General features: G+C 38.7%; 1 protein-coding gene across 3 annotated transcripts; it reads left to right on the top strand.

Annotated features, from left to right (window-relative positions):
* The first annotated feature begins 122 nt into the window (after positions 1 to 122).
* Positions 123 to 21,019, top strand: LOC137027885 (CD48 antigen-like). 3 transcript variants are annotated; one of them, XM_067396480.1, is made up of 7 exons: positions 12,928 to 13,104; positions 13,490 to 13,639; positions 16,206 to 16,532; positions 17,189 to 17,491; positions 18,402 to 18,512; positions 18,596 to 18,663; positions 20,622 to 21,019. In XM_067396480.1, exons 2-7 carry the CDS (start codon positions 13,591 to 13,593, stop codon positions 20,667 to 20,669), a joined length of 906 nt encoding a protein of 301 aa, XP_067252581.1. In that variant the 5' UTR covers positions 12,928 to 13,104; positions 13,490 to 13,590; the 3' UTR covers positions 20,670 to 21,019. The 3 variants fall into 3 exon arrangements, with proteins under 3 accessions (XP_067252579.1, XP_067252581.1, XP_067252580.1); XM_067396478.1 differs by lacking the exons at positions 12,928 to 13,104; positions 13,490 to 13,639 and adding an exon at positions 123 to 411; XM_067396479.1 differs by lacking the exon at positions 12,928 to 13,104 and having other exon boundaries at positions 13,387 to 13,639.
* Positions 21,020 to 24,351: the final 3,332 nt, after the last annotated feature.

Raw genomic sequence — 24,351 nt, 5'->3', positions numbered from 1 at the left:
TGATCTTCCTCATGAATATATTTGATCTTGAATATTTTTTATTTATCCTACTTAAAGGAGTTTGTTTGTGTTTTTCTTCAGGTGTGTTTGGTGATTCAGATGCAGTGAAGTCAGTGTCAGTGATGGAGGGAGATTCTGTCACTCTAAACACTGATGTTACTGAAATACAGAGAAATGATCAGATACTGTGGATGTTTGGACCTCGAGAGACTCGTATTGCTGAAATCCATAAACTGATCATTGATATATCTGACAGTAATGAGATATTCAGAGACAGACTCCAGATGGACCGTCAAACTGGATCTCTGACCATCAGAAACATCAGAACTGAACACTCTGGACTTTATAAACTACTGATCATCAGTGACATCAGAGGAACTTCATACAAGAGATTCAATGTTACTGTCTACGGTGAGTAAAGTGATGCTCTCCATGATGATCCAGACTGTGATCAAACTTCTCCTGATCAATCTGCTTATTCATAATAACTGGCAAAAGTGAAAACAAAACCTATTTTCTACATTGAGTTTATAAATAAATTGTTAATATGATATTCTTTTGCACTTCCTAAATGGAAATTGCTGCAAAGAACAGAGGTTAATAAAAAAATGCAGTTCAGATGAATAAACTGATATAAGAATGAAAACCAATCAAATTACAATATGCAATTTAAGGGTGCACTTTATTTTACAGTCCTGTTCCACATATACATATTATGTAATTACAATAACTGAGTTATAACTATAGGTACTTACCCTGAACCTAACCTAACCTTAACCCATTTAGTTACATTATATTACCCAGTACTTTTTTGGGTAGTACACTATAAGTACACATAATGTAAAATAAAGTGTAACCTAATTCAATATGCAAATACAACACAATATAATGCAGTCTGTAGATTTTTAAAGCATCAGTAAAATCCAAGGGAGATTTTGTTCCTCTCATCTAAATTTAATCTTCATTTTTGAAAACATGAAATTGAAAAATAGCACAAACAAAGACAGAGTCTGTATGATGAGTGTTTCATGCTGAATTTCTTATAGAAGACACAATATTGAAGGAATTAATTTCAATACATTGCTACCTTGTAAATACTAATTATGTTAATCAAAAACTGCTGCATTAAGTTGTAGGCCTACTTGTTAAGATGTCAATGACTTTTATGTTTTATATTTTCCAGCTCCTCTCCCTGATCCTGCCATCACCAGAGACTCTTCAGACTGTTCTTCTTCATCATCAAATTGTTCACTGTTGTGTTCAGCTGTGAATGTGGGTCATGTGACTCTCTCCTGGTACAAAGGAAACAGTTTATTGTCCAGCATCAGTGTGTCTGATCTCAGCATCAGTCTCTCTCTACCTCTGGAGGTGGAATATCAGGATAAAAACACCTACAGCTGTGTGCTGAACAATCCCATCAGAAACCAGACCAAACATCTGGACAACATCAGTCAACTCTGTCAGACTCACACATGTTCAGGTACGGCGTCATCTCTTCTTCAAAAATTGTGTTAAATTTTGTGGGTTTTAATGCATGTTTGCTTTGAGTTCATATATTTTCTAGGAGTGTAATTGTACACAGAAGTCACAGTTCAGAGCGTAACTTGGTTTTGGGGTCACGATACAAATTGGCACAATGCCAAATGATTTTGTCTCATTATAACAGCAGAAAACAACTTAAAATACTCTGTCATTTATTCCACCACCAAATTCATATATACAGCCTGCTTTCAACTAGCAAGTAGCCAATCATGGTGTGACATTTGTAATAACTTGAAGCTTATTGGCAGTTTAAAAATGTACGTAAATTTATTTGTCTTACCAAAACATCCTGTTTCAGTAGGAAATACATTAATTAACATAGTAAAACAAATAGTGTTCATCAAATCATTTTTAATGGTTGTAAATATAAGTTGTGAGCTGTAAGACCTGACAGATATTAGGACTCTTTATCATATAGACATGAAAATATTAATGTAGACTTCTTTACTTAAACACCTGATTAAGTGAAACCCAACATGTTAAATCAAATTTTCATATCCATAATGATTTATTTAAAACTGTATTATATTCATAATAGACTAATGACTATTTTCTGTTACAGGCCAACGTTCAAGTTTCATGATGGCAGTAGCTCTTATAGCGCTGCTGGTGGTCATAGCTGTAATTGCAGGTTTGATATGCCGAAGAAACTGTAAACAACCAGGAAACAAAGGCAAGAATTGATTTGCAAAAATATATATATTTTTAAAATGACCATTTTAAGTTAATTATGTGTGTGTTCATTGATTAAATGTCTGATTATTATTAAAATGGCTAAGACATGCATTACGCTGAGCCAACGTTCTGTACACGTCTGCTTCAAAGTACAGTAAGATACTGTATATGTTATTACACAGATTCTCCTCACACTGATCCACATATTAATGTCTTTGTAGATCTGAAAATCACAGAGTCTGAATACACACAGATCATCTACTGTCTTCAGATGAGAGATCTGCCACAGGTCAGTGAACACTTTATCTGATCACTCTGTGGGAGTCTCTGTCAGAGTATACTATAGGATACTTTCACCCACACTGGTGGAAAAATGAACTTAGACCCGCGAATGAAACCACTCATCATTCGGCTCATGGATATTTTGATCAATTTATATCTGGTTCTCGGTTACAGCCTATTCAACAGGGTTTTGGTTATAGATCAGATTACTTATTATTTTGTGATATGAATGTTTCTCTCCGTCTCAAACAGAAATCATTTCTGGATGTGGGCAGAACAGAGACAGCTGTGAACTATCAGCACATTCAGTGAAGAATAATATTGTGTATCAAAATAATTTTCTAATTTCTAACTTTCGTTTTTCCAGTCTTCTATTGTCCAGTGCTGGTGAGTCTGTGTGAATTGTATCCTCAGTTTCCAGTCTTTAGCTGACAGGAGTGACACCAGTGCTTCTGCTGCTGTAGATCATCTGCTTCAAGGTTCGACGTGTTGTGCGTTCAGAGACGCTCTTCTGCAGACCTCAGTTGTAACAAGTGTTTATTTGAGTTGGTTGTGATTCCTCTAGAGTGTGATGTTGGAGTCGATGGTGAAGCTGGAGGTTCATTGCTGAAATTTCACTTTGTAATTCTCAGGCAGCATGAGTAAATGTATCTGCAATATACTTATACACATGCAATAACATATCTGTTCACATATACATTTATATATTATAAAGTATATTACTCAATATAAAATTACATGCATTATGATATATTAGTAAATATATTGTCACATATTTTTCAATATATGAAAAGCGGCAATTCCTTATGTATTGTTCAATATATTGTAATATATTAACACAATATATTCTGTATATTTTCAGATATATCATTAAATCATTTAATATATTGATCATTCATATCTTCTTTTCGTAAGGGATGCATGATTAAATGTCTCTCTGACTGTTAATTAAAAATATAATCATTGTATTCGTCAAGTTGATTAGATATGCAATGTTGAGAAAAAACTTGTTAAAAGTGAAATTATTTCTGTATATGATTGGTGAAGTTAACGGATAACTTTCTTCAAGTATTATGTATATAGACTCCCTTTTTCCAACAGATTAGATTCTGAAAGTTTGGCACTCATTTTAATCTCACCACCGCCAGCCGTTGTCTGTGGTTAGTTGTTCAGTTTGTCAGACAGGACATGTTTGTGCAGCGAATGCTCAAATTATTCCACTGTAATTTACATTTTAGCTCTGAGCTCAGCAGAAATCTGCACTGAACTCTTCATGTGTTAATATCAGTGTTACAAACAAAACAAAACTCTAGAAAGAATCTTTTAATTTTAACTTAATGCTTCAGTCCAAATATGCAAGTATGTCATGTTTTAAAGGAAGATGTTGATCATGGACTAATATACAGAAATTATTTGACTAATAAATAACTCTAAAGTCTGATTATTTGCTATGTATGTGTGTAAAACTCATGACACTAGAGGGAGCCAACATCTGAGCTTGTCAACATTTGGAGCCACATGTGCAATGGCTGGTCTAGCCTGAAATATAAGGGTTTTTTTAACGCTGTTTGAGCATAAGAAACAAAATTTATGGGGTAGTTCATGTCAAATTTTGTTGCTGATATGTTATGTATGGCAAGCAGTTTTTAAGATTTCTGAATTTCCCAATTCAAATATATCAGACTTATATATCTACTCAGAGGCATTGCAAATATTGCCGATGAGTGAACTGACTTTCCCCACAAGGGACTTAAAATGATATTTACCAATTCAAATTGAGGTCTTTCTCTCTTAAAGTTCTTTGATGCAGTGTTATTTTAGGCCTACATTATTTCAAGAAATGACATTTTACCACAAAACTGGATTAAAGATCCAAAATAACAAATACACTATTGTTTCCCAGACAACAACATAGTGTGGCCCAAATCCAGCCCATGTCTGGTACATGTGGATTTCACACGGACCAGATGTGGGCCGGTTCTGGGACGACTCTGTGTTGCCGTGTCTGAAATGATAACTGGACACAGATTGCCTATAGAACCAACTCTGTTAACATGGAAAACAGTGATAGATGGACCGAAACTAAAGTCCAGGCACTTCTCAACCTTTACACTTAGGAGGAAATACAATATGACTTTGAAGGGACCAAGCGAAACATGATTATGTTTTTATGCTCCGCTAGCGACATCTGGCATTAACCACAAAGCAAACGCTAATAATTTTACATTTATCGTTTACTTTCTTTGTTTAACAGTTCTATCTGATAATGAATACACAGGCCTGTAAGGAGAGTAATGCTTCCCTTTCATGGGAACTATCGACGCTACGTCGAAACGACGTGATGGGAACCCTCTGCGCATTGCGTCGTGAAGCACTTCTGTATCCAACCAATGATGAGACGGGACGTCAGAGGCGGGTGATGTCACGGACCAGGAAGCTATAAAGCACACCCAGAACAAAGAACGCTAGCTTCTGTTGTCTTCAGTAAGCGCTATCTGTATCTTGTGTGTCTTATTTGGTGTTGTTTGTCTACCACGTTGCTGATATCTTCGTCTGAGGACAAGATTCAGTTAAAAGCACATCACTATATACATATATATATTTCAGTGTAGAAAACAACAATGGCGGAGAAACAAAAAGACACAGCTCAGGACAAGCAGATTTTTAGAAAGTGTGTGCATCCCTGCACTAGATTCATCTCGGGTGGGGACACACACGAGATGTGCATTATCTGCTTGGGAGCCGAACACGCACAGGCAGCTCTCGAGGGAGCTGTCTGTGTCCACTGTGAACGGCTCACACTGAGAGTCCTGAGATCACGGCGAGCACTCTTCGAAGAGAGTGCTGCGTCCCGTGTTCCCCGCGGGTCCGGTCCTGCTGTTGCTGAGGCACAGCGAAGGCTGCATTCATGGGGTTCACAGATGGATCTGGTGGAGGGGGTTGAGACGGGCTCTGCCTCATCTCTTCCCTTACCTGCCAGACCCAGTGTCTCTTCTCCGGCGGTGGAAGCACGCTCTGCGGTTTCTTCCCCCCGGAGAGAGGCACCGCCGCTTAATGTATCTTCCTCTGAGGAGGTTGATGTAGTAAGCGTCGACCCTGGTGATGAGGGACCGCCATCCTCATCACCAGCATATGAGGAGCTGCTGGAGGTAGAAGAGACGCTTGCGAGCTATCTCTCGCCTGAGTCAGCATCGTCCCTCAAGACCCCGACACTGCCCACTAAGCCCCTAAGAACAACATCGGGCTTGGTGGGCAAAGCTTATTTGGCGGCAGGTCAGGCGGCGGCTTGTTTACATACTATGTCAATATTACAAGCCTACCAAGCTGACCTGCTGGGGGAAATTGACGAGAGCGGGGAAGCTACATTTGAAACGGTTCAGGAAATCCGTAAAGCCACAGATCTTGCTCTCCGGGCCACCAAGGAGACGGCCAAGTCAATCGGCCGCTCTATGGCAGCCCTGGTGGCCACAGAGAGGCATCTGTGGCTGAATCTATCTGACATCAAGGACAAAGATAAAAATGTCCTCTTGGATGCGCCGCTGTCTCCTGTGGGCCTGTTCGGCGATGCTATGTCATCAGTCGTCGACAGGTTCCAGGAGACACGTAAACAGTCAGCGGCCTTCCAGAGATTCCTTCCCCGCCGCATTAATCCCCCCGAGACTGCTGGGCGGGAGCAGCCTCGGCCGGTAGCCAGCTCCTCTGCTCGTAAAGAGCAACAAAAAGCCAGCGTGGCCACCCGTGCTCCCCCGCAAAAAGTTTGGGGACCGGGGCGGTCAACGCAGGCGAGGCCTTCCAGAGGTAGAACGGATCTGAGGACCGTTATTATCTCTCGGAAGGCCTCGAAGAAATCCTGACGCCAGTCGGCCAGGGTTTCAGAGGGCAGTCCCCTCCGGAGAGGTCCTGATATTAAAACACCAAGTGTCAGCGCCTCTTCGGTGCCCTCAAGGGGCCGTTCTGCCAACCCTGCCACCCAGTGTGTGACAGGGCGCAGCGGTTCCCACCTATCCTCCGAGGAGGGTCGGTCACTTGATTCGTTTGTCTACCGGTGCGCCGGTCCAGACCAACGAGCCAAGTGCTCAAAAAACACCAGAGGCCAGTCTCAAGAGACTGGTTCCCTTAGTAGAATTTACGGAAGAATGGAAACTTCTCCCGAATATTTCGAAATGGGTGCTGCTCATTATAGAACAGGGTTACAGAATACAGTTCGGTTCTCAACCGCCCAGGTTCAACGGGGTTCTTCCCACAGTGGTAACCCCAGAGCAGTCTCTGGTTATGGAACAAGAGGTTATGACACTTTTGCAAAAAGGGGCTATAGAAAGGGTTCCTCCTCCCAGCAAGCTGTCAGGGTTTTACAGCCGCTACTTTATTGTTCCAAAGAAGGATGGAGGGTTGCGTCCCATAATCGATTTACGAATACTAAATCGTTCTGTACAAAAACTAAAGTTCAAAATGCTTACACTCAGACAGATTGTCCCACAGATCAGGTCCGAGGACTGGTTTGTGGCGATAGATCTGAAGGACGCATACTTCCATGTATCCATCCATCCTTCTCACAGGAAGTTCCTCAGGTTTGCTTTCAGGGGCGAAGCTTACCAATACAGGGTTCTTCCATTTGGCCTATCCTTATCACCCCGCACTTTCACGAAGTGCGTGGATGCAGCTCTGGCTCCACTGAGACTCCAGGGCATCCGCGTACTGAATTACATCGACGATTGGTTGATATTAGCTCAAACGGAGCAGCTGGCAGCTCAGCATCGAGATGTTGTTCTGTCACACATGAAAAAGCTTGGGCTGAGGCTCAACGCAAAGGATAGTGCATTGGTTCCAAGTCAGATTACCAACTATCTAGGGGTAGTTTGGGATTCAACCACGATGCAGGCTTATCTGTCTCCTGCTCGTGTCAATTCCATTCTCGGAGCCGTGAATGGGGTAAAGATAGGCCAGTCACTCACTGTGAAACAGTTTCAGAGACTGTTGGGTCTGATGGCAGCTGCGTCCAACGTGATACCTTTTGGCCTGCTGCACATGAGACCCTTACAGTGGTGGCTCAAGACCAAGGGGTTTTCTTCGAGGAGAAACCCTCTCCACACGTTCAAAGTCTCGCGGCGATGCCTTCGAGCTCTGGCCGTGTGGAGGAAGCCTTGGTTCTTGTCCCAAGGTCCTGTGTTGGGGACTTCTTGTCGTCGCAGAATGCTTACGACAGATGCTTCCCTCACGGGCTGGGGAGCGATCATGAGTGGTCGCTCGGCTCGGGGTCTCTGGGAGGACCATCAACGTTCCTGGCACATAAATCGGCTGGAAATGATGGCGGTTTTTCTTGCATTAAAATACTTCCTCCCAGACCTGAGAGACCATCACGTGTTGGTCCGCACGGACAACACGACGGTGGTCGCTTATATTAATCACCAGGGGGGTCTACGGTCTCGCCAACTATACTACTTGGCACGTCAGATCCTCCTGTGGTCCCAAGGGAAGTTCCTCTCGCTCAGAGCGGCATATATCCCAGGGAATCAGAATGTGGGGGCAGACGCCCTGTCGAGACAGGGGCCGAGGCCCGGGGAGTGGAGACTCCACACCGAGGTGGCCGAGCTCCTATGGCAGAAGTACGGTCGAGCGGAAGTCGATCTATTTGCCTCAAAAGAGTCGACTCAGTGTCCACTATGGTACTCTCTAACGCACCCAGCACCTCTAGGGCTGGATGCCATGGTGCAGACGTGGCCGAGGCTATGTCTGTACGCTTTCCCCGCGGTTGCTCTGCTCCCAGGAGTACTGGAGAAAATCCACCAGGACGGGGTCAGTCTAATACTGGTGGCCCCATACTGGCCGACAAGGTTTTGGTTTGCAAACCTAATATCTCTACTAGACGGCTCCCCGATGGAGCTTCCACTCAGACAGGATCTCCTGTCACAAGCGGGCGGTACGATACTCCATCCTCGCCCGGAATTATGGAAACTGTGGGCCTGGCCTCTGAGGGGGCCAGGTTCATAGACTCTGGTCTCTCAACCGAGGTTGTGGAGACCATTCTCAACTCCAGAGCTCCCTCCACGAGGAAGTTATATCTATACAAATGGAAGTTGTTTGTTGCTTGGTGTAATCAACACGGAACGGACCCTGTCCACGCACCTGTAAATTCGGTGCTTCAGTTCCTCCAAGAAAAATTCTTGGAAGGGTTAACTCACTCAACACTAAAGGTTTATGTTGCAGCTATTTCTGCATTTCATGTTTCTTTAGGGGGTTCCTCTGTGTGTCGAGACCCCCTAGTAATACGCTTCCTCTGTGGCACTCTAAGACTGAGACCTGTGGTACGTTCTAGGACTCCAGCCTGGGATTTGGCGGTAGTGTTAGAAGGGTTAGCTGAGGCACCTTTCGAACCATTAGAACAAGTTTCTGAGAAGTTCCTTTCACTCAAGACCATATTTTTATTGGCAATCTCGTCTCTTAAAAGAATTGGAGACCTGCAGGCGTTATCAGTTTTGCCATCATGTTTGGAATTTTCACCAGGAATGGTGAAGGCATTCCTACACACTAGACCGGGCTATGTGCCCAAGGTCCCCACTAATGTTCCGGGTCCTATTGTACTTCAGGCCTTTTGTCCCCCTCCATTTAGGAGTGCGGATCAGGAAAAACTTAATCTGCTTTGCCCTGTCCGGGCCCTAGATACCTATGTCCACAGAGCTGCCCTGTGGCGTAAGACAGACCAATTGTTTGTATGTTATGGGTCCCCTAAGAAAGGGGGCCCAGCGTCTAAGCAGAGGATGAGCAAGTGGGTGGTCGAGGCCATTTCTCTTGCTTACAAAGCAGCCGGACAACCATGTCCTTTGGTGGTCCGGGCTCATTCTACAAGGGGTATGGCGGCCTCTAAGGCCCTGGCGTCAGGAGTTCCCATGTCGGATATTTGTGATGCAGCTGGATGGTCATCCCAGCACACTTTTATTAGATTTTACAATCTAGATATTAACTCCACTCCAGGTTCAGCGGTACTGTCAACAAGATAACAGACATGTATTTGGCTGTACAGCCTAGTTGGGATAGGACCCCCGGCATACCTATGAGCGCTTACTTCAGACATATTCCAGAAGCTAGCGTTCTTTGTTCTGGGTGTGCTTTATAGCTTCCTGGTCCGTGACGTCACCCGCCTCTGACGTCCCGTCTCATCATTGGTTGGATACAGAAGTGCTTCACGACGCAATGCGCAGAGGGTTCCCATCACGTCGTTTCAACGTAGCATCTCGTTCCCTTATTCAGGGAACCAGGGTTACACAAGTAACCCGAGACGTTTTCATAGACCATGTTGGTGTAGTTACATCATGTACCAGCAGGGGCTTCATGACAACCAGCCAAACCTTGACCTATCATTGAAAGTGATTCAGCCTCCATGATAGATTACTCCTCCTCCTCAACAGTCACTGATGGTGAGAAAGGTTTACATCACAAAATGTTCCATGTGTTGCTGTTTGATTTTCCCTTCAACAGACGGAGTGTTTTGCTCTTTTGTTTTCGATGTTTGTTTAGTGGTCATGGAAATATGATGATTTACATGCAGATCAGGAACTATGTTGTGTGTAGGAAGAAAACAAACAAAGAAAATTAAAAAAAAAAAAGCATTTGAGTGAAGAATTTCATGGAGACGTTCGATATGATTGTACAGAAGAAAAGTGAAGTATTAGCTCATATATTATGGAAATTGCCAGTGTGAAAAACAGTTCCAGTGAATCACATGGACTAGCAACAATGTAAGTGTTAAACCAAGTGCAAAATGCACAGTAAACATTGTATTTGGGAAATTGTGGTTCAGAAAGACTTGTATTGTACAATCACAAGACAAAGAGCATAATAACCGGACAACCGTCACAGACATACAGAAGCAGATCCTTCCTTTCTATATGTTTTTTTTTTCTTTTTTTTTTTTTTTTTTTTAGTATAGTGTTTGTTTTCAATCTGTACTGAATTTCTAGAGGAGGGGCTCCATAACACATTACTGGAGCCTTCCCAACACTGCACATTTTGCATGCCTCCTTTTTCTGACACACCCATTAAGGAGACATATAAAACACGCAGTGTTGGGGAGGCTCCAAGAATGTGTTTGGGAACTCCTAGAGATAATTATTATGGGACAGAAAGACACCAGAGAGATTTCCGTCTAGCTGTCGATAAGCATTATATTTTTATCATTTGAGAGCATGAAAAGTGCTTTAAAACCAGTGACAAATCTACATGGGTCATGAAAAAGTAATATATATTTTTTTTTTATATATATATATACATACATATATTCAAAGAGTCTTAACCCACAGCTTTGTGAAAGATTTGAACAACAGATGCAGCACTGGACCTCCCACTGGAAATCCTGTAATACACAAGTTACCCTACCGGAACTTCCTGAGTAATGCTTTTCCTTTGTTTGGTTCACACCCATCATTTTCTATGGTCTATAAATCTGAATGGACCACTGGGCTCACACACATACAAAATCTATCAATATATAAGTCATTAAATAGTATACATTTCATCTGCCGAACATACGGTTATTGCAGCTTTGGTGCATTATTAAACTTGACATACTTAGCACAACATTTTTTTCTCATGATGCTTTTAAATTCACGCAGTTTTTTTTTTTTTTTAAATGTATGAACATTAGCTTCTTTGTGTCTTTACTAACAGCTCGGTTTGTCAGAGTGATACCTGTGGTCAGAAGTCAGGACTATTTAGGTCAGTAAAGGCTATCAAGTGTTTCTTGTTGTTGTTGGTTGAATGCAGCGGGTGGTATTTTGGTGTACCTATTGTTGGGCACACAAGAGTGCACTTGAGTGTTAGTGTGTATAAGGTGTATGAGTGGGTGAAGAGCTGCGTCTGTTCATAGCTCTTATGAAACTCCTTTACCAGACCTCTGAGCCTCACTGGAAACTAATGTTGTCAGAACGTTGTGGGAACTAGATTGCATACTTTAGTACAGCTAAAAGATTAGTTTGAAAATAGATTGTTTAGTATTTACTATGGAACATTCATGCTTGTGTTGATGACGCAAATAAATATGGCCTATAAATGTCATTTGTATTCAAGTGAATGAACCGAGTCAAGCTTTTATTTCAGAACAAAAGGAATGAAAGTCCCGGCTGAATGATCACATTTACTGGCCCTTTATTTTTGTGAACCAGGTGTGAACTGAGATACAAAAATGAAAACCTGCTTCAGTTCTGACAGCAGGAGACAATAAATAAGCTCAAAGCTGCTCAAGGCGTGTTTTGATATACAAACATGGAAAATTATACAGCTTCATCGTCATCATAGCCGTTGCTGGTTTTGAATACACCCATTTGATCTGGACTGGTGCATGTGACTGGTGAAGGTTTAGATGTTGAATGTAGCATGCTGAACATTTTGGGACGTTGGGGAAAAAAATATATTGTTTCAAAACATTTCAAAGTAAATAGCAGGAAACAGTTTGTGAATATTTTTGACCTGATGGTGGTGTTAGTCTGAGTTTGAGAGCATTGTAATAAACAGTAATAAACAGCATTGTACGTCTACTATAAGATTGCTTCATGTTAGGTTAAAACTGAACAGGACCCATTATTATTGCACCAACATATGCCGATCAACAGCAACAGACACTTTGTTAGGTTTGGTGCTTGTTTTCTCTGAACATGTCCAATCGTGAGAAAGTTAGCAGATGTTTTGTCTTAGCTGTGAAGGAAATGGTGGCCTACCAGAACCCAAGGTTTCGAATGAAAAAAACCCTCTAGATGTTAACTGTGAAGAACAAAGTTGTTTCAGTTTCTTGGTGGTCTAGGGGTCAAACATTGTCACTGTTTGAATAGCATCCTACCATTCTACTCTAGTGTATACTATGTGAACATAATGTACATTTCTAAATCCATACGAGGAAGCATCCTGATGTTACCTGATGTAAACTCTGTGGTTTGCACAGTCATTCAGACTATGTTGATAAAAGAGTCATGTTTGGGTTTTATCAGATCCACTGTTGCCGTTGGTCGGCATTGAATATGTTGATTCAGTGTTTGTAGGATGTGGGAATGTCTGGGAAGTAGCGAACTGTATTCTGGTGATCTGCGTCTGTTGGCGTGAGTGTGAATCAGCCTTTATATGACAGTTTCAGTCTGGTTGAATCTCTCAGTGAATTATGGCAAGAAACATGACTGTGTTGCTGAAAATGTGTGCACAGACAAAGCAATCTATATCCATCGATCCCGGATCAACTATTTGCATGTGGCATCAAGTTTCATTCCACTGTGTCTGCTGTGCCACACCCTCATCCCTACTGTTTGCATATCACATGACTTCCTTAGAATAATGATAGAGTATTGAACACACAACATATAATCCAATATAACATTAGGCAACGTGTTCATATAAATGTGTTTAAAGATGGAGGAGATCTTCCCAGATAAACCCTGGATCCTCCCAAAGTTTCGTCCTTATCCACAGTAAATAAACATATTAATTGATGGGCCCTTTACAAATTATACAGGAAACTCAGCAACAGTTTGAGATGAAAAAAAAAAAAAAAAAAACATGATCAGAATTGGATGAACTTCATAACCCTGCACTGATCTGCTGTTTCAGTTGACAGATATTGGGAAAAAAGTATGTAAACTGGTGAATTATTAAAATAAAAATACTTCTTGACTAAATTATTTTACAAAATTATATATAAAATATATAAACACTATTACTTGAAAATAAGTGGAATTACAATAAATTCACAGAAAAGTTCATCAGAACTAAGCACTTTTTGTTCTAGTAGAGATAAAACTATATAACAGTTGAGAGAGAAAGAGAGAGAGAGAGAGAGAGAGAGAGGGAGGTATGAGGGTGTGTGTGTGTGTGTAGAGTGTAGCGTATACAGACTACGCCTAGATCCTTTTTCAGAACGGACTGTAAAAAATGTGAAGCTAATGGAATCTTAATTTGATTATTTCTTGCTTTTAATTTTTCATATGGATGTATTTTTGTTATTGAAAATGTGAAGGAACTTCTGAACTACACCTGAGACCTGAGAATGGAGCACTGGAGAGTTTAAATGTTTTTTCTCACGCATTTCATTCATGAGTTTTTGAGAAGTTCAGAAAAATGATTCACAGCGCATCTTTCTTTGGTCTGTTTTTCATGCTGTTGAATGGTACGTCATAAACATCTTTTGAAATAATAATAATAATAAAAGCCAGTCATATTTCTATTTTATTTGTTTATTTGTGAATGGTCACTTACTAACTGGTTATTAGTTTGTTAATTACACTGTTAGACCTTGCCAGGCTTTTTTACAGTAAAATACTGGCAACACTGTTGCCAGTAATTTACTGTTGATTGTACAGATATTGACTGTAAAAATACCATGCATTAAAACTTGTGTTACCTCATTTCATTTGCAGAAACCAACTGCATCAAATAAATATTACAAACTAATATTTATTATATGCTAATAATGTGAGCATATTATTACTATGAACTTATTTCTTTAGAGTTTATTAAAAAAAATTTAAACAAAGAGATTTTCACTGCATGAATGACAACACAGTCACCATCTGTTAAATAAAATAACATGCAGCAAATCATCAATATCTCTTGATCTTCCCCTGAACCAAAGCACAGGCTCTACTCTTCAGCTCAGTGGTGACCCACAAAACTCAATTTTACAGTAAACTACTGGCAACAGTGTTGCCAGTTTATTACTGTTTTTTAACTTACAGTTTGTAACTGTTAAAATACGTTTTGTGGGTGTGTCTTTTTTTCATACACATTTACCCTTTCAACCCCACAGGAACATCCTCTAGTGTCCACACTACAGAGTAAAAGTAACATTGACGCTGTTTTGCAGTGAGATAATTAAGTTAATATTTAAGTGATGATTGAGCATTAATGATGAACACCTGCTGTTAACAAGCAGAACCACTGAAAAGAGGAATAAAAACTGAAAAAATACGAGCAGAAACTACAACTATGAGCAGAACTACAACTGTCTTCCAGCCATTACACATTATTACACTTATTACTGACCAGTTTAACTTTATTTCTACAGAAGATCCTATTTGAGAATTAAGTTTAGATGTTGATGTTTTGTTGGAAATGTTTGGTTTGATGTCAACATTGAGGAGAAGAATGTTTGCTTTAGTTGAGCTTTTGACCCATGACTTTTTATTTATCAGATTTAGTTTTTTTTCTGGTTGCTTAAATTATTTTTGCAAGTCATATTTGTAATGGGTGAAACAAATTTGGAGAAAAAAACAATCTTTAAGTGCTGAAAGTTATGTGTTGGTGAACCCAAAACCATCACGTAATCTTTTGTTTTACTAAATTCATACCGTGTTTTATCCATTGTTGTTATTAACAGACTAGTATTTTATATTGTTACCACTGTGAAACTACAGCAAGAGTTCCAACAACAATCAGCTAAAAAGAGTTTATTTTTAAACACTATGAACAAAAAACAGCTGCAACATTTTTAGACACACACAGATATCAACAATGGTGGCACTAAAAAATGACCATTCAGCTGCATAATTTATTCATGCTGCAGTGCATGCTGGGAGTTTTGAACTATGCTGAAATCCAGCATGCATTGCAACATTAAACTTCTGGATGTCACCATTGTTGAGATTCATATTCTGATTGTTGATGTCTCTGCTGTCCAAGTTACGCAGGAGCTCAAGATATGTTGTGTGTTATGGGATTTATATATTCTCCTAAATAACTGATTACTGAAACGTTGCTTGTTCTTATGCTGTTGAATCACAGACATAAAATGAACATAAAATACCCATTAAATCAAAGACTAGACACAGAAAGAGATCAGTGAATTAAAGAAGTCCAAGATGATTACAACATCATCATAACGGCCAAAACACCTGATCAACTTCATGTTGTTTTTCCTGCCGTAACAAACATGTTTTATAAACACTCAGTTACAGCAGCCAGAGAAAGCTAATGTTGAAGAGTCAAGAGCCCAACTAAAGCAGACACTGGTCACCACGATGATGACTACAAACTTCAATAAATTTTTATTTTCAATAAAACATCAACATCCAAATCTGTTAATTCTCAACAAGAACTTCTGAACATGTATGAAAGAAATAATGTCAAACTGGTTTGTGAACTGGTTTCACGCTCAGTGTGGCTGAAGTCAGTTGTAGTTCTTGTGTTTCTGCTCGTTTCTTCTCTTCTCTTCTCTTCTCTTCTTTTCTCTTCTCTTCTCTTCTCTTCTCTTCTCTTCTCTTCTCTTCTCTTCTTTTCTCTTCTCTTCTCTTCTCTTCTCTTTTTTCTGGTCTTGTTTCCCTGAATTCACTCACTTCTTTTCTTTCACTCTGTCAAGTGGACTATATTAGTGAACTAATGTAGGGAATAGTGAATGAGGGTATAGGGTGTGATTTAGAACACAGCCTCTGAGTGTCGACTTTGAGTGATGTTAACTCACAGTATATTCCTGTAGGCTATTTTCTCGAAGATGACAAATATTACCCAGAATGCATTGTTTTCTACAGTATATTACTGTTTTAATGGAAAATGGTTTGTTACTGTCAGAATTTGGCCGTTTTTCTACAGCAAGGTGTAACAGTGTAGTTAAAGTCCCTTTCCATGGTGTTATTTATTTAGTGCAAATTTGTGCTAGTTGATCTTCCTCATGAATATATTTGATCTTGAATGTTTTTATTTATCCTACTTAAAAGGAGTTTGTTTGTGTTTTTCTTCAGGTGTGTTTGGTGACACAGATGAAGTGAAGTCAGTGTCAGTGATGGAGGGAGATTCTGTCACTCTAAACACTGATGTTACTGAAATACAGAGTAATGATCAGATACTGTGGATGTTTGGACCTCAAGAGACTCGTATAGCTGAACTCTATAAGCAGAACATTGATATGTTTGACAGTAATGAGATATTCAGAGACAGACTCCAGATGGACAGTCAAACTGGATCTCTGACCATCAGAAACATCAGATCTGAACACACTGGACTTTATAAACTAACAATCATCAGAAACAGAGGAACTTCATACCAGAGATTCAGTGTTACTGTCTACGGTGAGTAAAGTGATGCTCTCCATGATGATCCAGACTGTGATCAAACTTCTCCTGATCAATCTGCTTATTCATAAGTACTTAATAACTGGCAAAAGTAAAAACAAAAGGAAATGAAAACCAATCATAATACAATATGCAATTCAAGGTTGCACTTTATTTTACAGTCCTGTTCCACATATACATATTATGTACTTATAGCAATTACAATAACTGAGTTATAACTATAGGTACTAACCCTGAACCTAACCTAACCTTAACCCATTTAGTTACCTTATAATACTTATTGGGTAGTACACTGTAAGTACACGTACTGTAAAATAAAGTGTAACCCAATTCAATATGCAAATACACCACAATACAATGCTGTCTGTAGTTTTTTAAAGCATCAGTAAAATCAAAGGAAGATATTTGTTGATTTTATCTAAATTTAATCTTCATTTTTGAAAACATGAAATTGAAAAATAGCACAAACAAAGACAGAGTCTGTATGATGAGTGTTTCATGCTGAATTTCTTATAGAAGACACAATATTGAAGGAATTAATTTTAGTACATTGCTACCTTGTAAATACTAATTATGTTAATCAAAAACTGCTGCATTAAGTTGTAGGCCTACTTATTAAGATGTCAATGACTTTTATGTTTTATATTTTCCAGCTCCTCTCCCTGATCCTGCCATCACCAGAGACTCTTCAGACTGTTCATCATCATCATCATCATCATCAAATTGTTCATTGGTGTGTTCAGTGATAGATGTGAGTCATGTGACTCTCTCCTGGTACAAAGGAAACAGTTTGTTGTCCAGCATCAGTGTGTCTGATCTCAGCATCAGTCTCTCTCTACCTCTGGAGGTGGAATATCAGGATAAAAACACCTACAGCTGTGTGATCAACAATCCCATCAGCAACCAGACCAAACATCTGAACATCTCTCAACTCTGTCAGACTCACACATGTTCAGGTACAACATCATCTCTTATTCACAAATTGTGTTAAATTTTGTGTCTTTTAATCCATGTTTCAGTTCATCTATTTTCTAGGAGTGTAACGGTACACAGAAGTCACAGTTCAGAGCGTAACTTGGTTTTGGGGTCACGACACAAATTGGCACAATGCCAAATGATTTTGTCTCATAACAGTGGAAACAACTTAAAATACTCTGTCATTTATGGTTATTCAAATGACAAAGAAATTGTTTGAAACTGTAAAGAGTCTATTTTTGTTTGTGTTTACTGTACACTCACAATAAAAACAAAAAACATTGTGCTTTTGTAAAATAAAGGAAACCTTTATATTCCTTTCTGTAAAGCTAGTGGAGCGAATCCCAAAAATGAATCAAAGCTCAGTACCACTAGCAAGCTCTTGCGTGCCATCTGAACTCTTGTTTTAAGTTGGTGTATAGACTGTGTCTTCCTCTGCTCTTTTTTCTATTACGGCAGTTAGCAAACAGTGTTGCATTACTGCATGCGTCCCGTTCCCGATTGGAGTGTGGATCCCTGTGACTGACTGTATTCGTCATCTGAATGTATGCACTGAACTGTGACATCCCGGACAAAAACATGTACCATTACACCCCTACTATTTGCTAATGCTCTCTTAAATATTGACACTTCATTGTTAGCAGATGTTATCATGTAAAAATGTTTTTCTGCGAAAAAATATAAATATTGTAAATATAAGTTGTGAGCTGTAAGACCTGACAGATATTAGGACTCTTTATCATATAGTCATGAAAATATTAATGTAGGCTTCTTTACTTAAACACCTGCTTAAGTGAAACCTAACATGTTAAATCAAATTTTCATAACCATAATGATTTATTTAAAACTGTATTATATTCATAATAGACTAATGACTATTTTCTTTTACAGGCCAACGTTCAAGTTTCATGATGGCAGTAGCTCTTATAGCGCTGCTGGTGGTCATAGCTGTAGTTGCAGGTTTGATATGCCGAAGAAACTGTAAACAACCAGGAAACAAAGGCAAGAATTGACATATAAATATTCCATTTCAAGTTAATTATGTGTATGTTAATTTATTAAATGTCTGATTATTATTAAAACAGGTAACACTCTTAATGAAGAGATGCTTTATGCTGAACCAGCATTTTGTACACGTCCGCTTCAGAGTACGGTAAGATGCTGTATATTTTATTACTGTATTAACTGTTCCTTATTTTCAATATGTAAACTCACTTGGCTTTTTTAAATTCCTGTAGTCTATGGCAGTGTTTCCCAACCTTTTTCTTGCCACATTTTATACTTTTGATTAGTAAAAAATCCCACGGCTCACCGCTATGCACTAAAACAACAAAATTGCACAAACATGCGATGCCTCAAATGGCATATTCATAAAATGCAATATTATATTAAAAGTAGTACTCATATTTAATGTGAAACTTGAGCTTAAGTCAGGTAGAAAGGAACACAATAAGGTCAAATATATAATGTTGTTCGTGATGATGATGATAAAACAACAAATGTACATATTATAACTGTTTGCATGTGTCATTATGTCATTATAATTTACATTTTATAAAAATCAACCTCAGAAGGAGTTGCGAGGTTCCTGACCAGCAAATGACATATTTTGTCACTGGCATAGCCCCATCTGAGTCTATTCGCATTTTACGTTTTCATTAACATACAGGTTGTAAAGTTTATTGTAGCTATATGGGAGCTCAGTTTTTCTTGTTGAATACATGTGGAAAAAATCTCATGATATAACAGATGAAGCAGCATATTTAAAATGGTAGCATACTGGCTACAACTAGACGAGAAATATCAGACTACACTCTTCTCTGATCTTCAGACACATAGAACATGAGCCTTTATAGACATAGTGTTTCTTCCGCAAAGAAAACGCTGTACTTTTTTCAAACCTCAGTTCTTTATTTAGCATTGCAAACAAGCAGATATCTATCTCCAAACTGCATGCGGCACTGAATTAAGGGGGTCGCACACCGGACGCGAAGCTCGGCGCCGCGCCGCGCAGCGCCACGCCGCGTCTCAGGTATCTCACACCGGCCGCGCACATTATATACGCGCGAGCTCAATTTTGACTCGACTCCTGATAGAAGAGCTGCACAATGGGAGTGTTTTACGTCAACAAGGAAACGTTACATGCCTATGCTTTAATATTTCGCACTGAGGTTAGTGTACATGGAAAAATGGCACAACAAAGCAAAAGGAAAGAAAATGCTACGTTTATTATACATTTTTAGACTTTATTCAAGCTGTTAAACTAAGAATGTGAAACTGATGTATCTTGCAGCACAGGGTGAAGTCAGTATGTACATTAACGATGATTTGAGAGAAATATAATATACATTTAATGTAAAACAATGTACATGGCGCTGTGTGGCGCGGCAGGATTTTAAACAACTTCCTGAGTCGTTGCTGGGCGCCGCGGACAGGCGCCGAATGTCGCCGCCGGTGTGCGTACTCTCATAGAAAACAATGCGTTCGAATTTTAAAGACGTGGCGCGACGTTGCGCGGCGCCGAGCTAGAGGTGGGGTGGAGTTATGAGGTTTGAAAACTCACATACAGGCATAAAGGGTTACCAATAGCATTGACTTTTAAAAATAAAACAAAAGCGATGAACTATAGAGATAAAAATATATTTGTTATAGCATTTATTTTATTTGACTTATATTTTGTCATTTGGTAATTTGATAATTTGGCATTTGTCACAGCACAGTGGTTGGTTTATATGGCTCTATCATACACCCAACGCAATGCGACACCATTGCATGTACCAAAATAGCCTATTTGCATTATTATTTTAGTATTATTATTTAGTATTATTATTTTAGTAGTATTATTTTAACAATGCAGATTGTGTCAAAGCAGCTTTACAGTGATAACTGGTACATAATTTTGGCTGCACAGCAGCTCTTAAAGAAAATGGTGTCATTATCATTAATCCATCTTAAGTAGGAAATGAGCACTCATCTTACTGGTATAATGATGGCGAAAGGTTTTTATCAATCATTTGTCGGAGTTATTTTACTGTCCTTCTCTTTTATACTTCAATATAACTTGTGCTTTGGAACCTTCTTGATCTTATTTTTGATTTTGTTTTCTTGCAGGATGTCTTTGCAGAAGATCACACAGTGTACTCAACTGTTGTCATATAAATTTAAGATCCAGCAGAATGTTTTTTTTATTGTTCTACTGCAGGTTGATGGCATGAATTCTGGCAATCTAATCACTTTGACATCATTCATGTTTTACTCTGTTTCATTATACATTTCATTTACGAGCAGCTAAAGTTTGATGTCAGATTAGCAAGATATTTCTTTGTCAGTGTGTCTTATTTTTAACTCCACCAGTTTTATAGTATCAAGTCAGTATTTCCATGAAGATTATATCAGTATTAAAGGCGGATGGTTTCTGAAGGTGGCGCTCAGCTTATTGTTAAAACCTGTTGTAGCATTTGTTGTTGCTTGATTCTTGTAATTTTTTTGTTTGTTTGTTTTTTGTATACTTTGTGACATTATGTATAAACCTATATTTTATTATAATTTAGTGGTAGTGTGTTTATTTTTGCATACTTTTTATATATTTTATTATTTTAATATTTAGTTCTGTGTTAGTTTCTTTTGGTGCGTTCACTGGTGTTTAAAACTTTTGAAAGTTGAGAAAGTTTACGTTGTCTCCAGCCTCAACCTATTTCTAAAAAGCACTTAAAAAGATTATCCTAAAAAGATTATGGGGATTATTACAGTATTTCATGCTCTGATTATTTTTAACTTTAAAGGAACACTCTTTTTAAAAATAGGCTCATTTTCCAACTCCCCTAGAGTTAAAGGTGCCCTAGAACTTTTTTAAAAAATATGTAATATAAGTCTAAGGTGTCCCCTGAATGTGTCTGTAAAGTTTCAGCTCAAAATACCCCATAGATTTTTTTTAATTCATTTTTTTAACTGCCTATTTTGGGGCGTAATTAGAAATGAGCCGATTCAGGGTGTGTGGCCCTTTAAATCTGGTGCTCCACGCCCCCGGAGATCGCGCTTGCCTTAAACAACATAAAAAGTTCAAACAGCTAATATAACCCTCAAAGTGGACCTTTACAAAGTCTTCGTCATGCAGCATGTCTAATCGCGCAAGTACAGTATTTATTTGGATGTTTACATCCAAATAAATACTCATTGATTCTGAATGAGTTTGATGGTGATCCATGGCTAACGGCTAATGCTACACTGTTGGAGAGATTTATAAAGAATGAAGTTGTGTTTATGAATTATACAGACTGCAAGTGTTTAAAAATGAAAATAGTGACGGCTCTTGTTTCTGTGAATACAGTAATAAACTATGGTAACTCTAACCACATTTAACAGTACATTAGCAACATGCTAACGAAACATTTAGAAAGACAATTTACAAATATCACAAAAAATATCATGTAATCATGGATCATGTCAGTTATTATTGCTCCATCTGCCATTTTTTGCTATTGTCCTTGCTTGCTTACCTAGTCTGATGATTCAGCTGTGCACAGATCCAGACGTTAATACTGGCTGCCCTTGTGTAATGCCTCGATCATGGGCTGACATATGCAAATATGGGGGGCGTACATATTAATGATCCCGACTGTTACGTAACAGTCAGTATTATGTTGAGATTTGCCTGTTCTTCTGAGGACTTTTAAACAAATGAGATTTATATAAGAAGGAGGAAACAATGGAGTTTGAGATTCACTGTATGTCATTTCCATGTACTGAACTCTTGTTATTCATCTATGCCGAGGAAAATTCAATTTTCAATTCGATGGCACCTTTAAAATTCTGACCTGTTAAAGCTCCAACAGGATGAGAAGAAATGACATATTACAAGGAATATCAAGTTTAAACTTGATATTGTGTTTTATAGCTTCACCAGTAGAAAACAAATGCTTCAGTGATGGAGGGAGAATCTGTGACGTTTTACCCTGATGCTTCTAGACTACAGAGCGGTGATCTGATACAGTGGAAGTCTTAAGATCATCTACACTGTTAGACCTTGCTGTAGAAAAGCGGCCAAATTCTGACAGTAACAAACAATTTTCCATTAAAACAGTAATATACTGTGTAAAACGATGCATTCTGGATAATATTGTTGCCAGTAGTTCACTGTAAAATTGAGTTTTGTGGGTCACCATTGTGCTGAAGAGTAGAGCCTGTGCTTAGGTTCAGGAGAAGATCAAGAGATCTTGATTATAGCCTGTATGTTGTTTTATTTAACAGATGGTGACTGTGTAGTTGCTGGTGCAGTGAATATGTTTTTATTGAACTTTAAAGAACTAAGTTCATAGCAATAATATGCTCATATTATACAATAAAAATTAGTTCATAAATTTAAATGGCACTCTGACAATTTGAGGCAGTTGTTTTCTGCAAATGAAATGAGGTAACACAAGTTTTAATTTAGTTCATGGTATCTTTACAGTAACATACTGTAGATTACAGTAAATAACTGTACAATCAATAGTAAATTTTATTGTAAAAAAGCCAGACAAGGTCTAACAGTGTATGTATAGCTAATAACAAGGAAAATAAAATGATTACATGTGATGGTGAAGAGGGATTCGGAGACAGGTTTCAGCTGAATAGTCAGACCAGATCTCACCATCCAGAACATCAGCTTTCAAGACACTGGATGTTATAAATGTATCATCATCAGAAATTGAATCATACAGCAAACAACATTTAAGTCTTATTGTGTTAAAGTCAACAGTAAGCAGTTTCCTCCTTCATATTTTTCATCCTGGTTAAAATCAATTTGCCTTAAAGGGAGAGTTGACTCAAAAATGAGTATATCAGATGGCAGTCAAATGCAGTATCTCTACTGTTAAAGATATTTTTTTGCTTATTTGTTTGTTTTTCAGGTTCTTTACCTGTTCCTGTCATCAGCAGTAACTCTTCAAAATGTTCTTCAAAATGTTCTTCATCATCCTCAAGTCAGAAATTGAAATCTGCGTCCCAATTCGCCTACTTATACTACGCCCTAAAAGTATGTACTCTTTCTGTGAACAAAAAGTACTTACTTTTGAGTGTGTAGCGAAAGAGTAGACAAGCTTTGGGACATACTATCATGTCATACAATCGCGTCTTTGCTCTCTGTCGCATCCTGTCACTGTAAACTGGCCTGTTGTTAAGGAGACTTAACCAATCAGTGACGAGCTTATTGGTGATGTTGGAAAGGACACTAGGTGGCGAGCTAGGAAACTTCCTGAACAGTCAGCCAGCAGAACACGCAGCACATCGTCCTACATTTAACCTTCAAAGTTTACCTCATATGTGTGCGTTCATGATAAAATGTAAGTTTGTTTACATATTTGTGCTCTTTAGTATAGTTATCTGCTGTGTTACAGCATTGTTTAATGTAAATTATCGAGTTGTTTATCTCCTTCATAATCTCAGCATTCGCGCTGTATTTAAAGCCATAAATATAATAGAGATACAAAGTTATTTAAGTTACTTAAGTTAGTATTTCCTTTATTCCTTGCTTGTGGTTACTTTGTGCAATGTTAACACACTTTAATCAGTTTCAAGTTAATAATATTTGTCGTATTTTCCCGTGGCTCTGCCAATATGATGATGACGCAGCTTTTTCTCAGTCATGGAGAATTCGCGATCCCTGATATATGGGCCTCATGCATCCAAATAAATACTCATTGATTCTGAATGAGTTTGATGGTGATCCATGGCTAACGGCTAATGCTACACTGTTGGAGAGATTTATAAAGAATGAAGTTGTGTTTATGAATTATACAGACTGCAAGTGTTTAAAAATGAAAATAGTGACGGCTCTTGTTTCTGTGAATACAGTAATAAACTA

This window comes from Chanodichthys erythropterus, chromosome 10 (assembly GCF_024489055.1).
Source record: "Chanodichthys erythropterus isolate Z2021 chromosome 10, ASM2448905v1, whole genome shotgun sequence".
Taxonomy (NCBI): domain Eukaryota; kingdom Metazoa; phylum Chordata; class Actinopteri; order Cypriniformes; family Xenocyprididae; genus Chanodichthys; species Chanodichthys erythropterus.
This window is presented reverse-complemented; position numbering and strand designations above follow the sequence as displayed.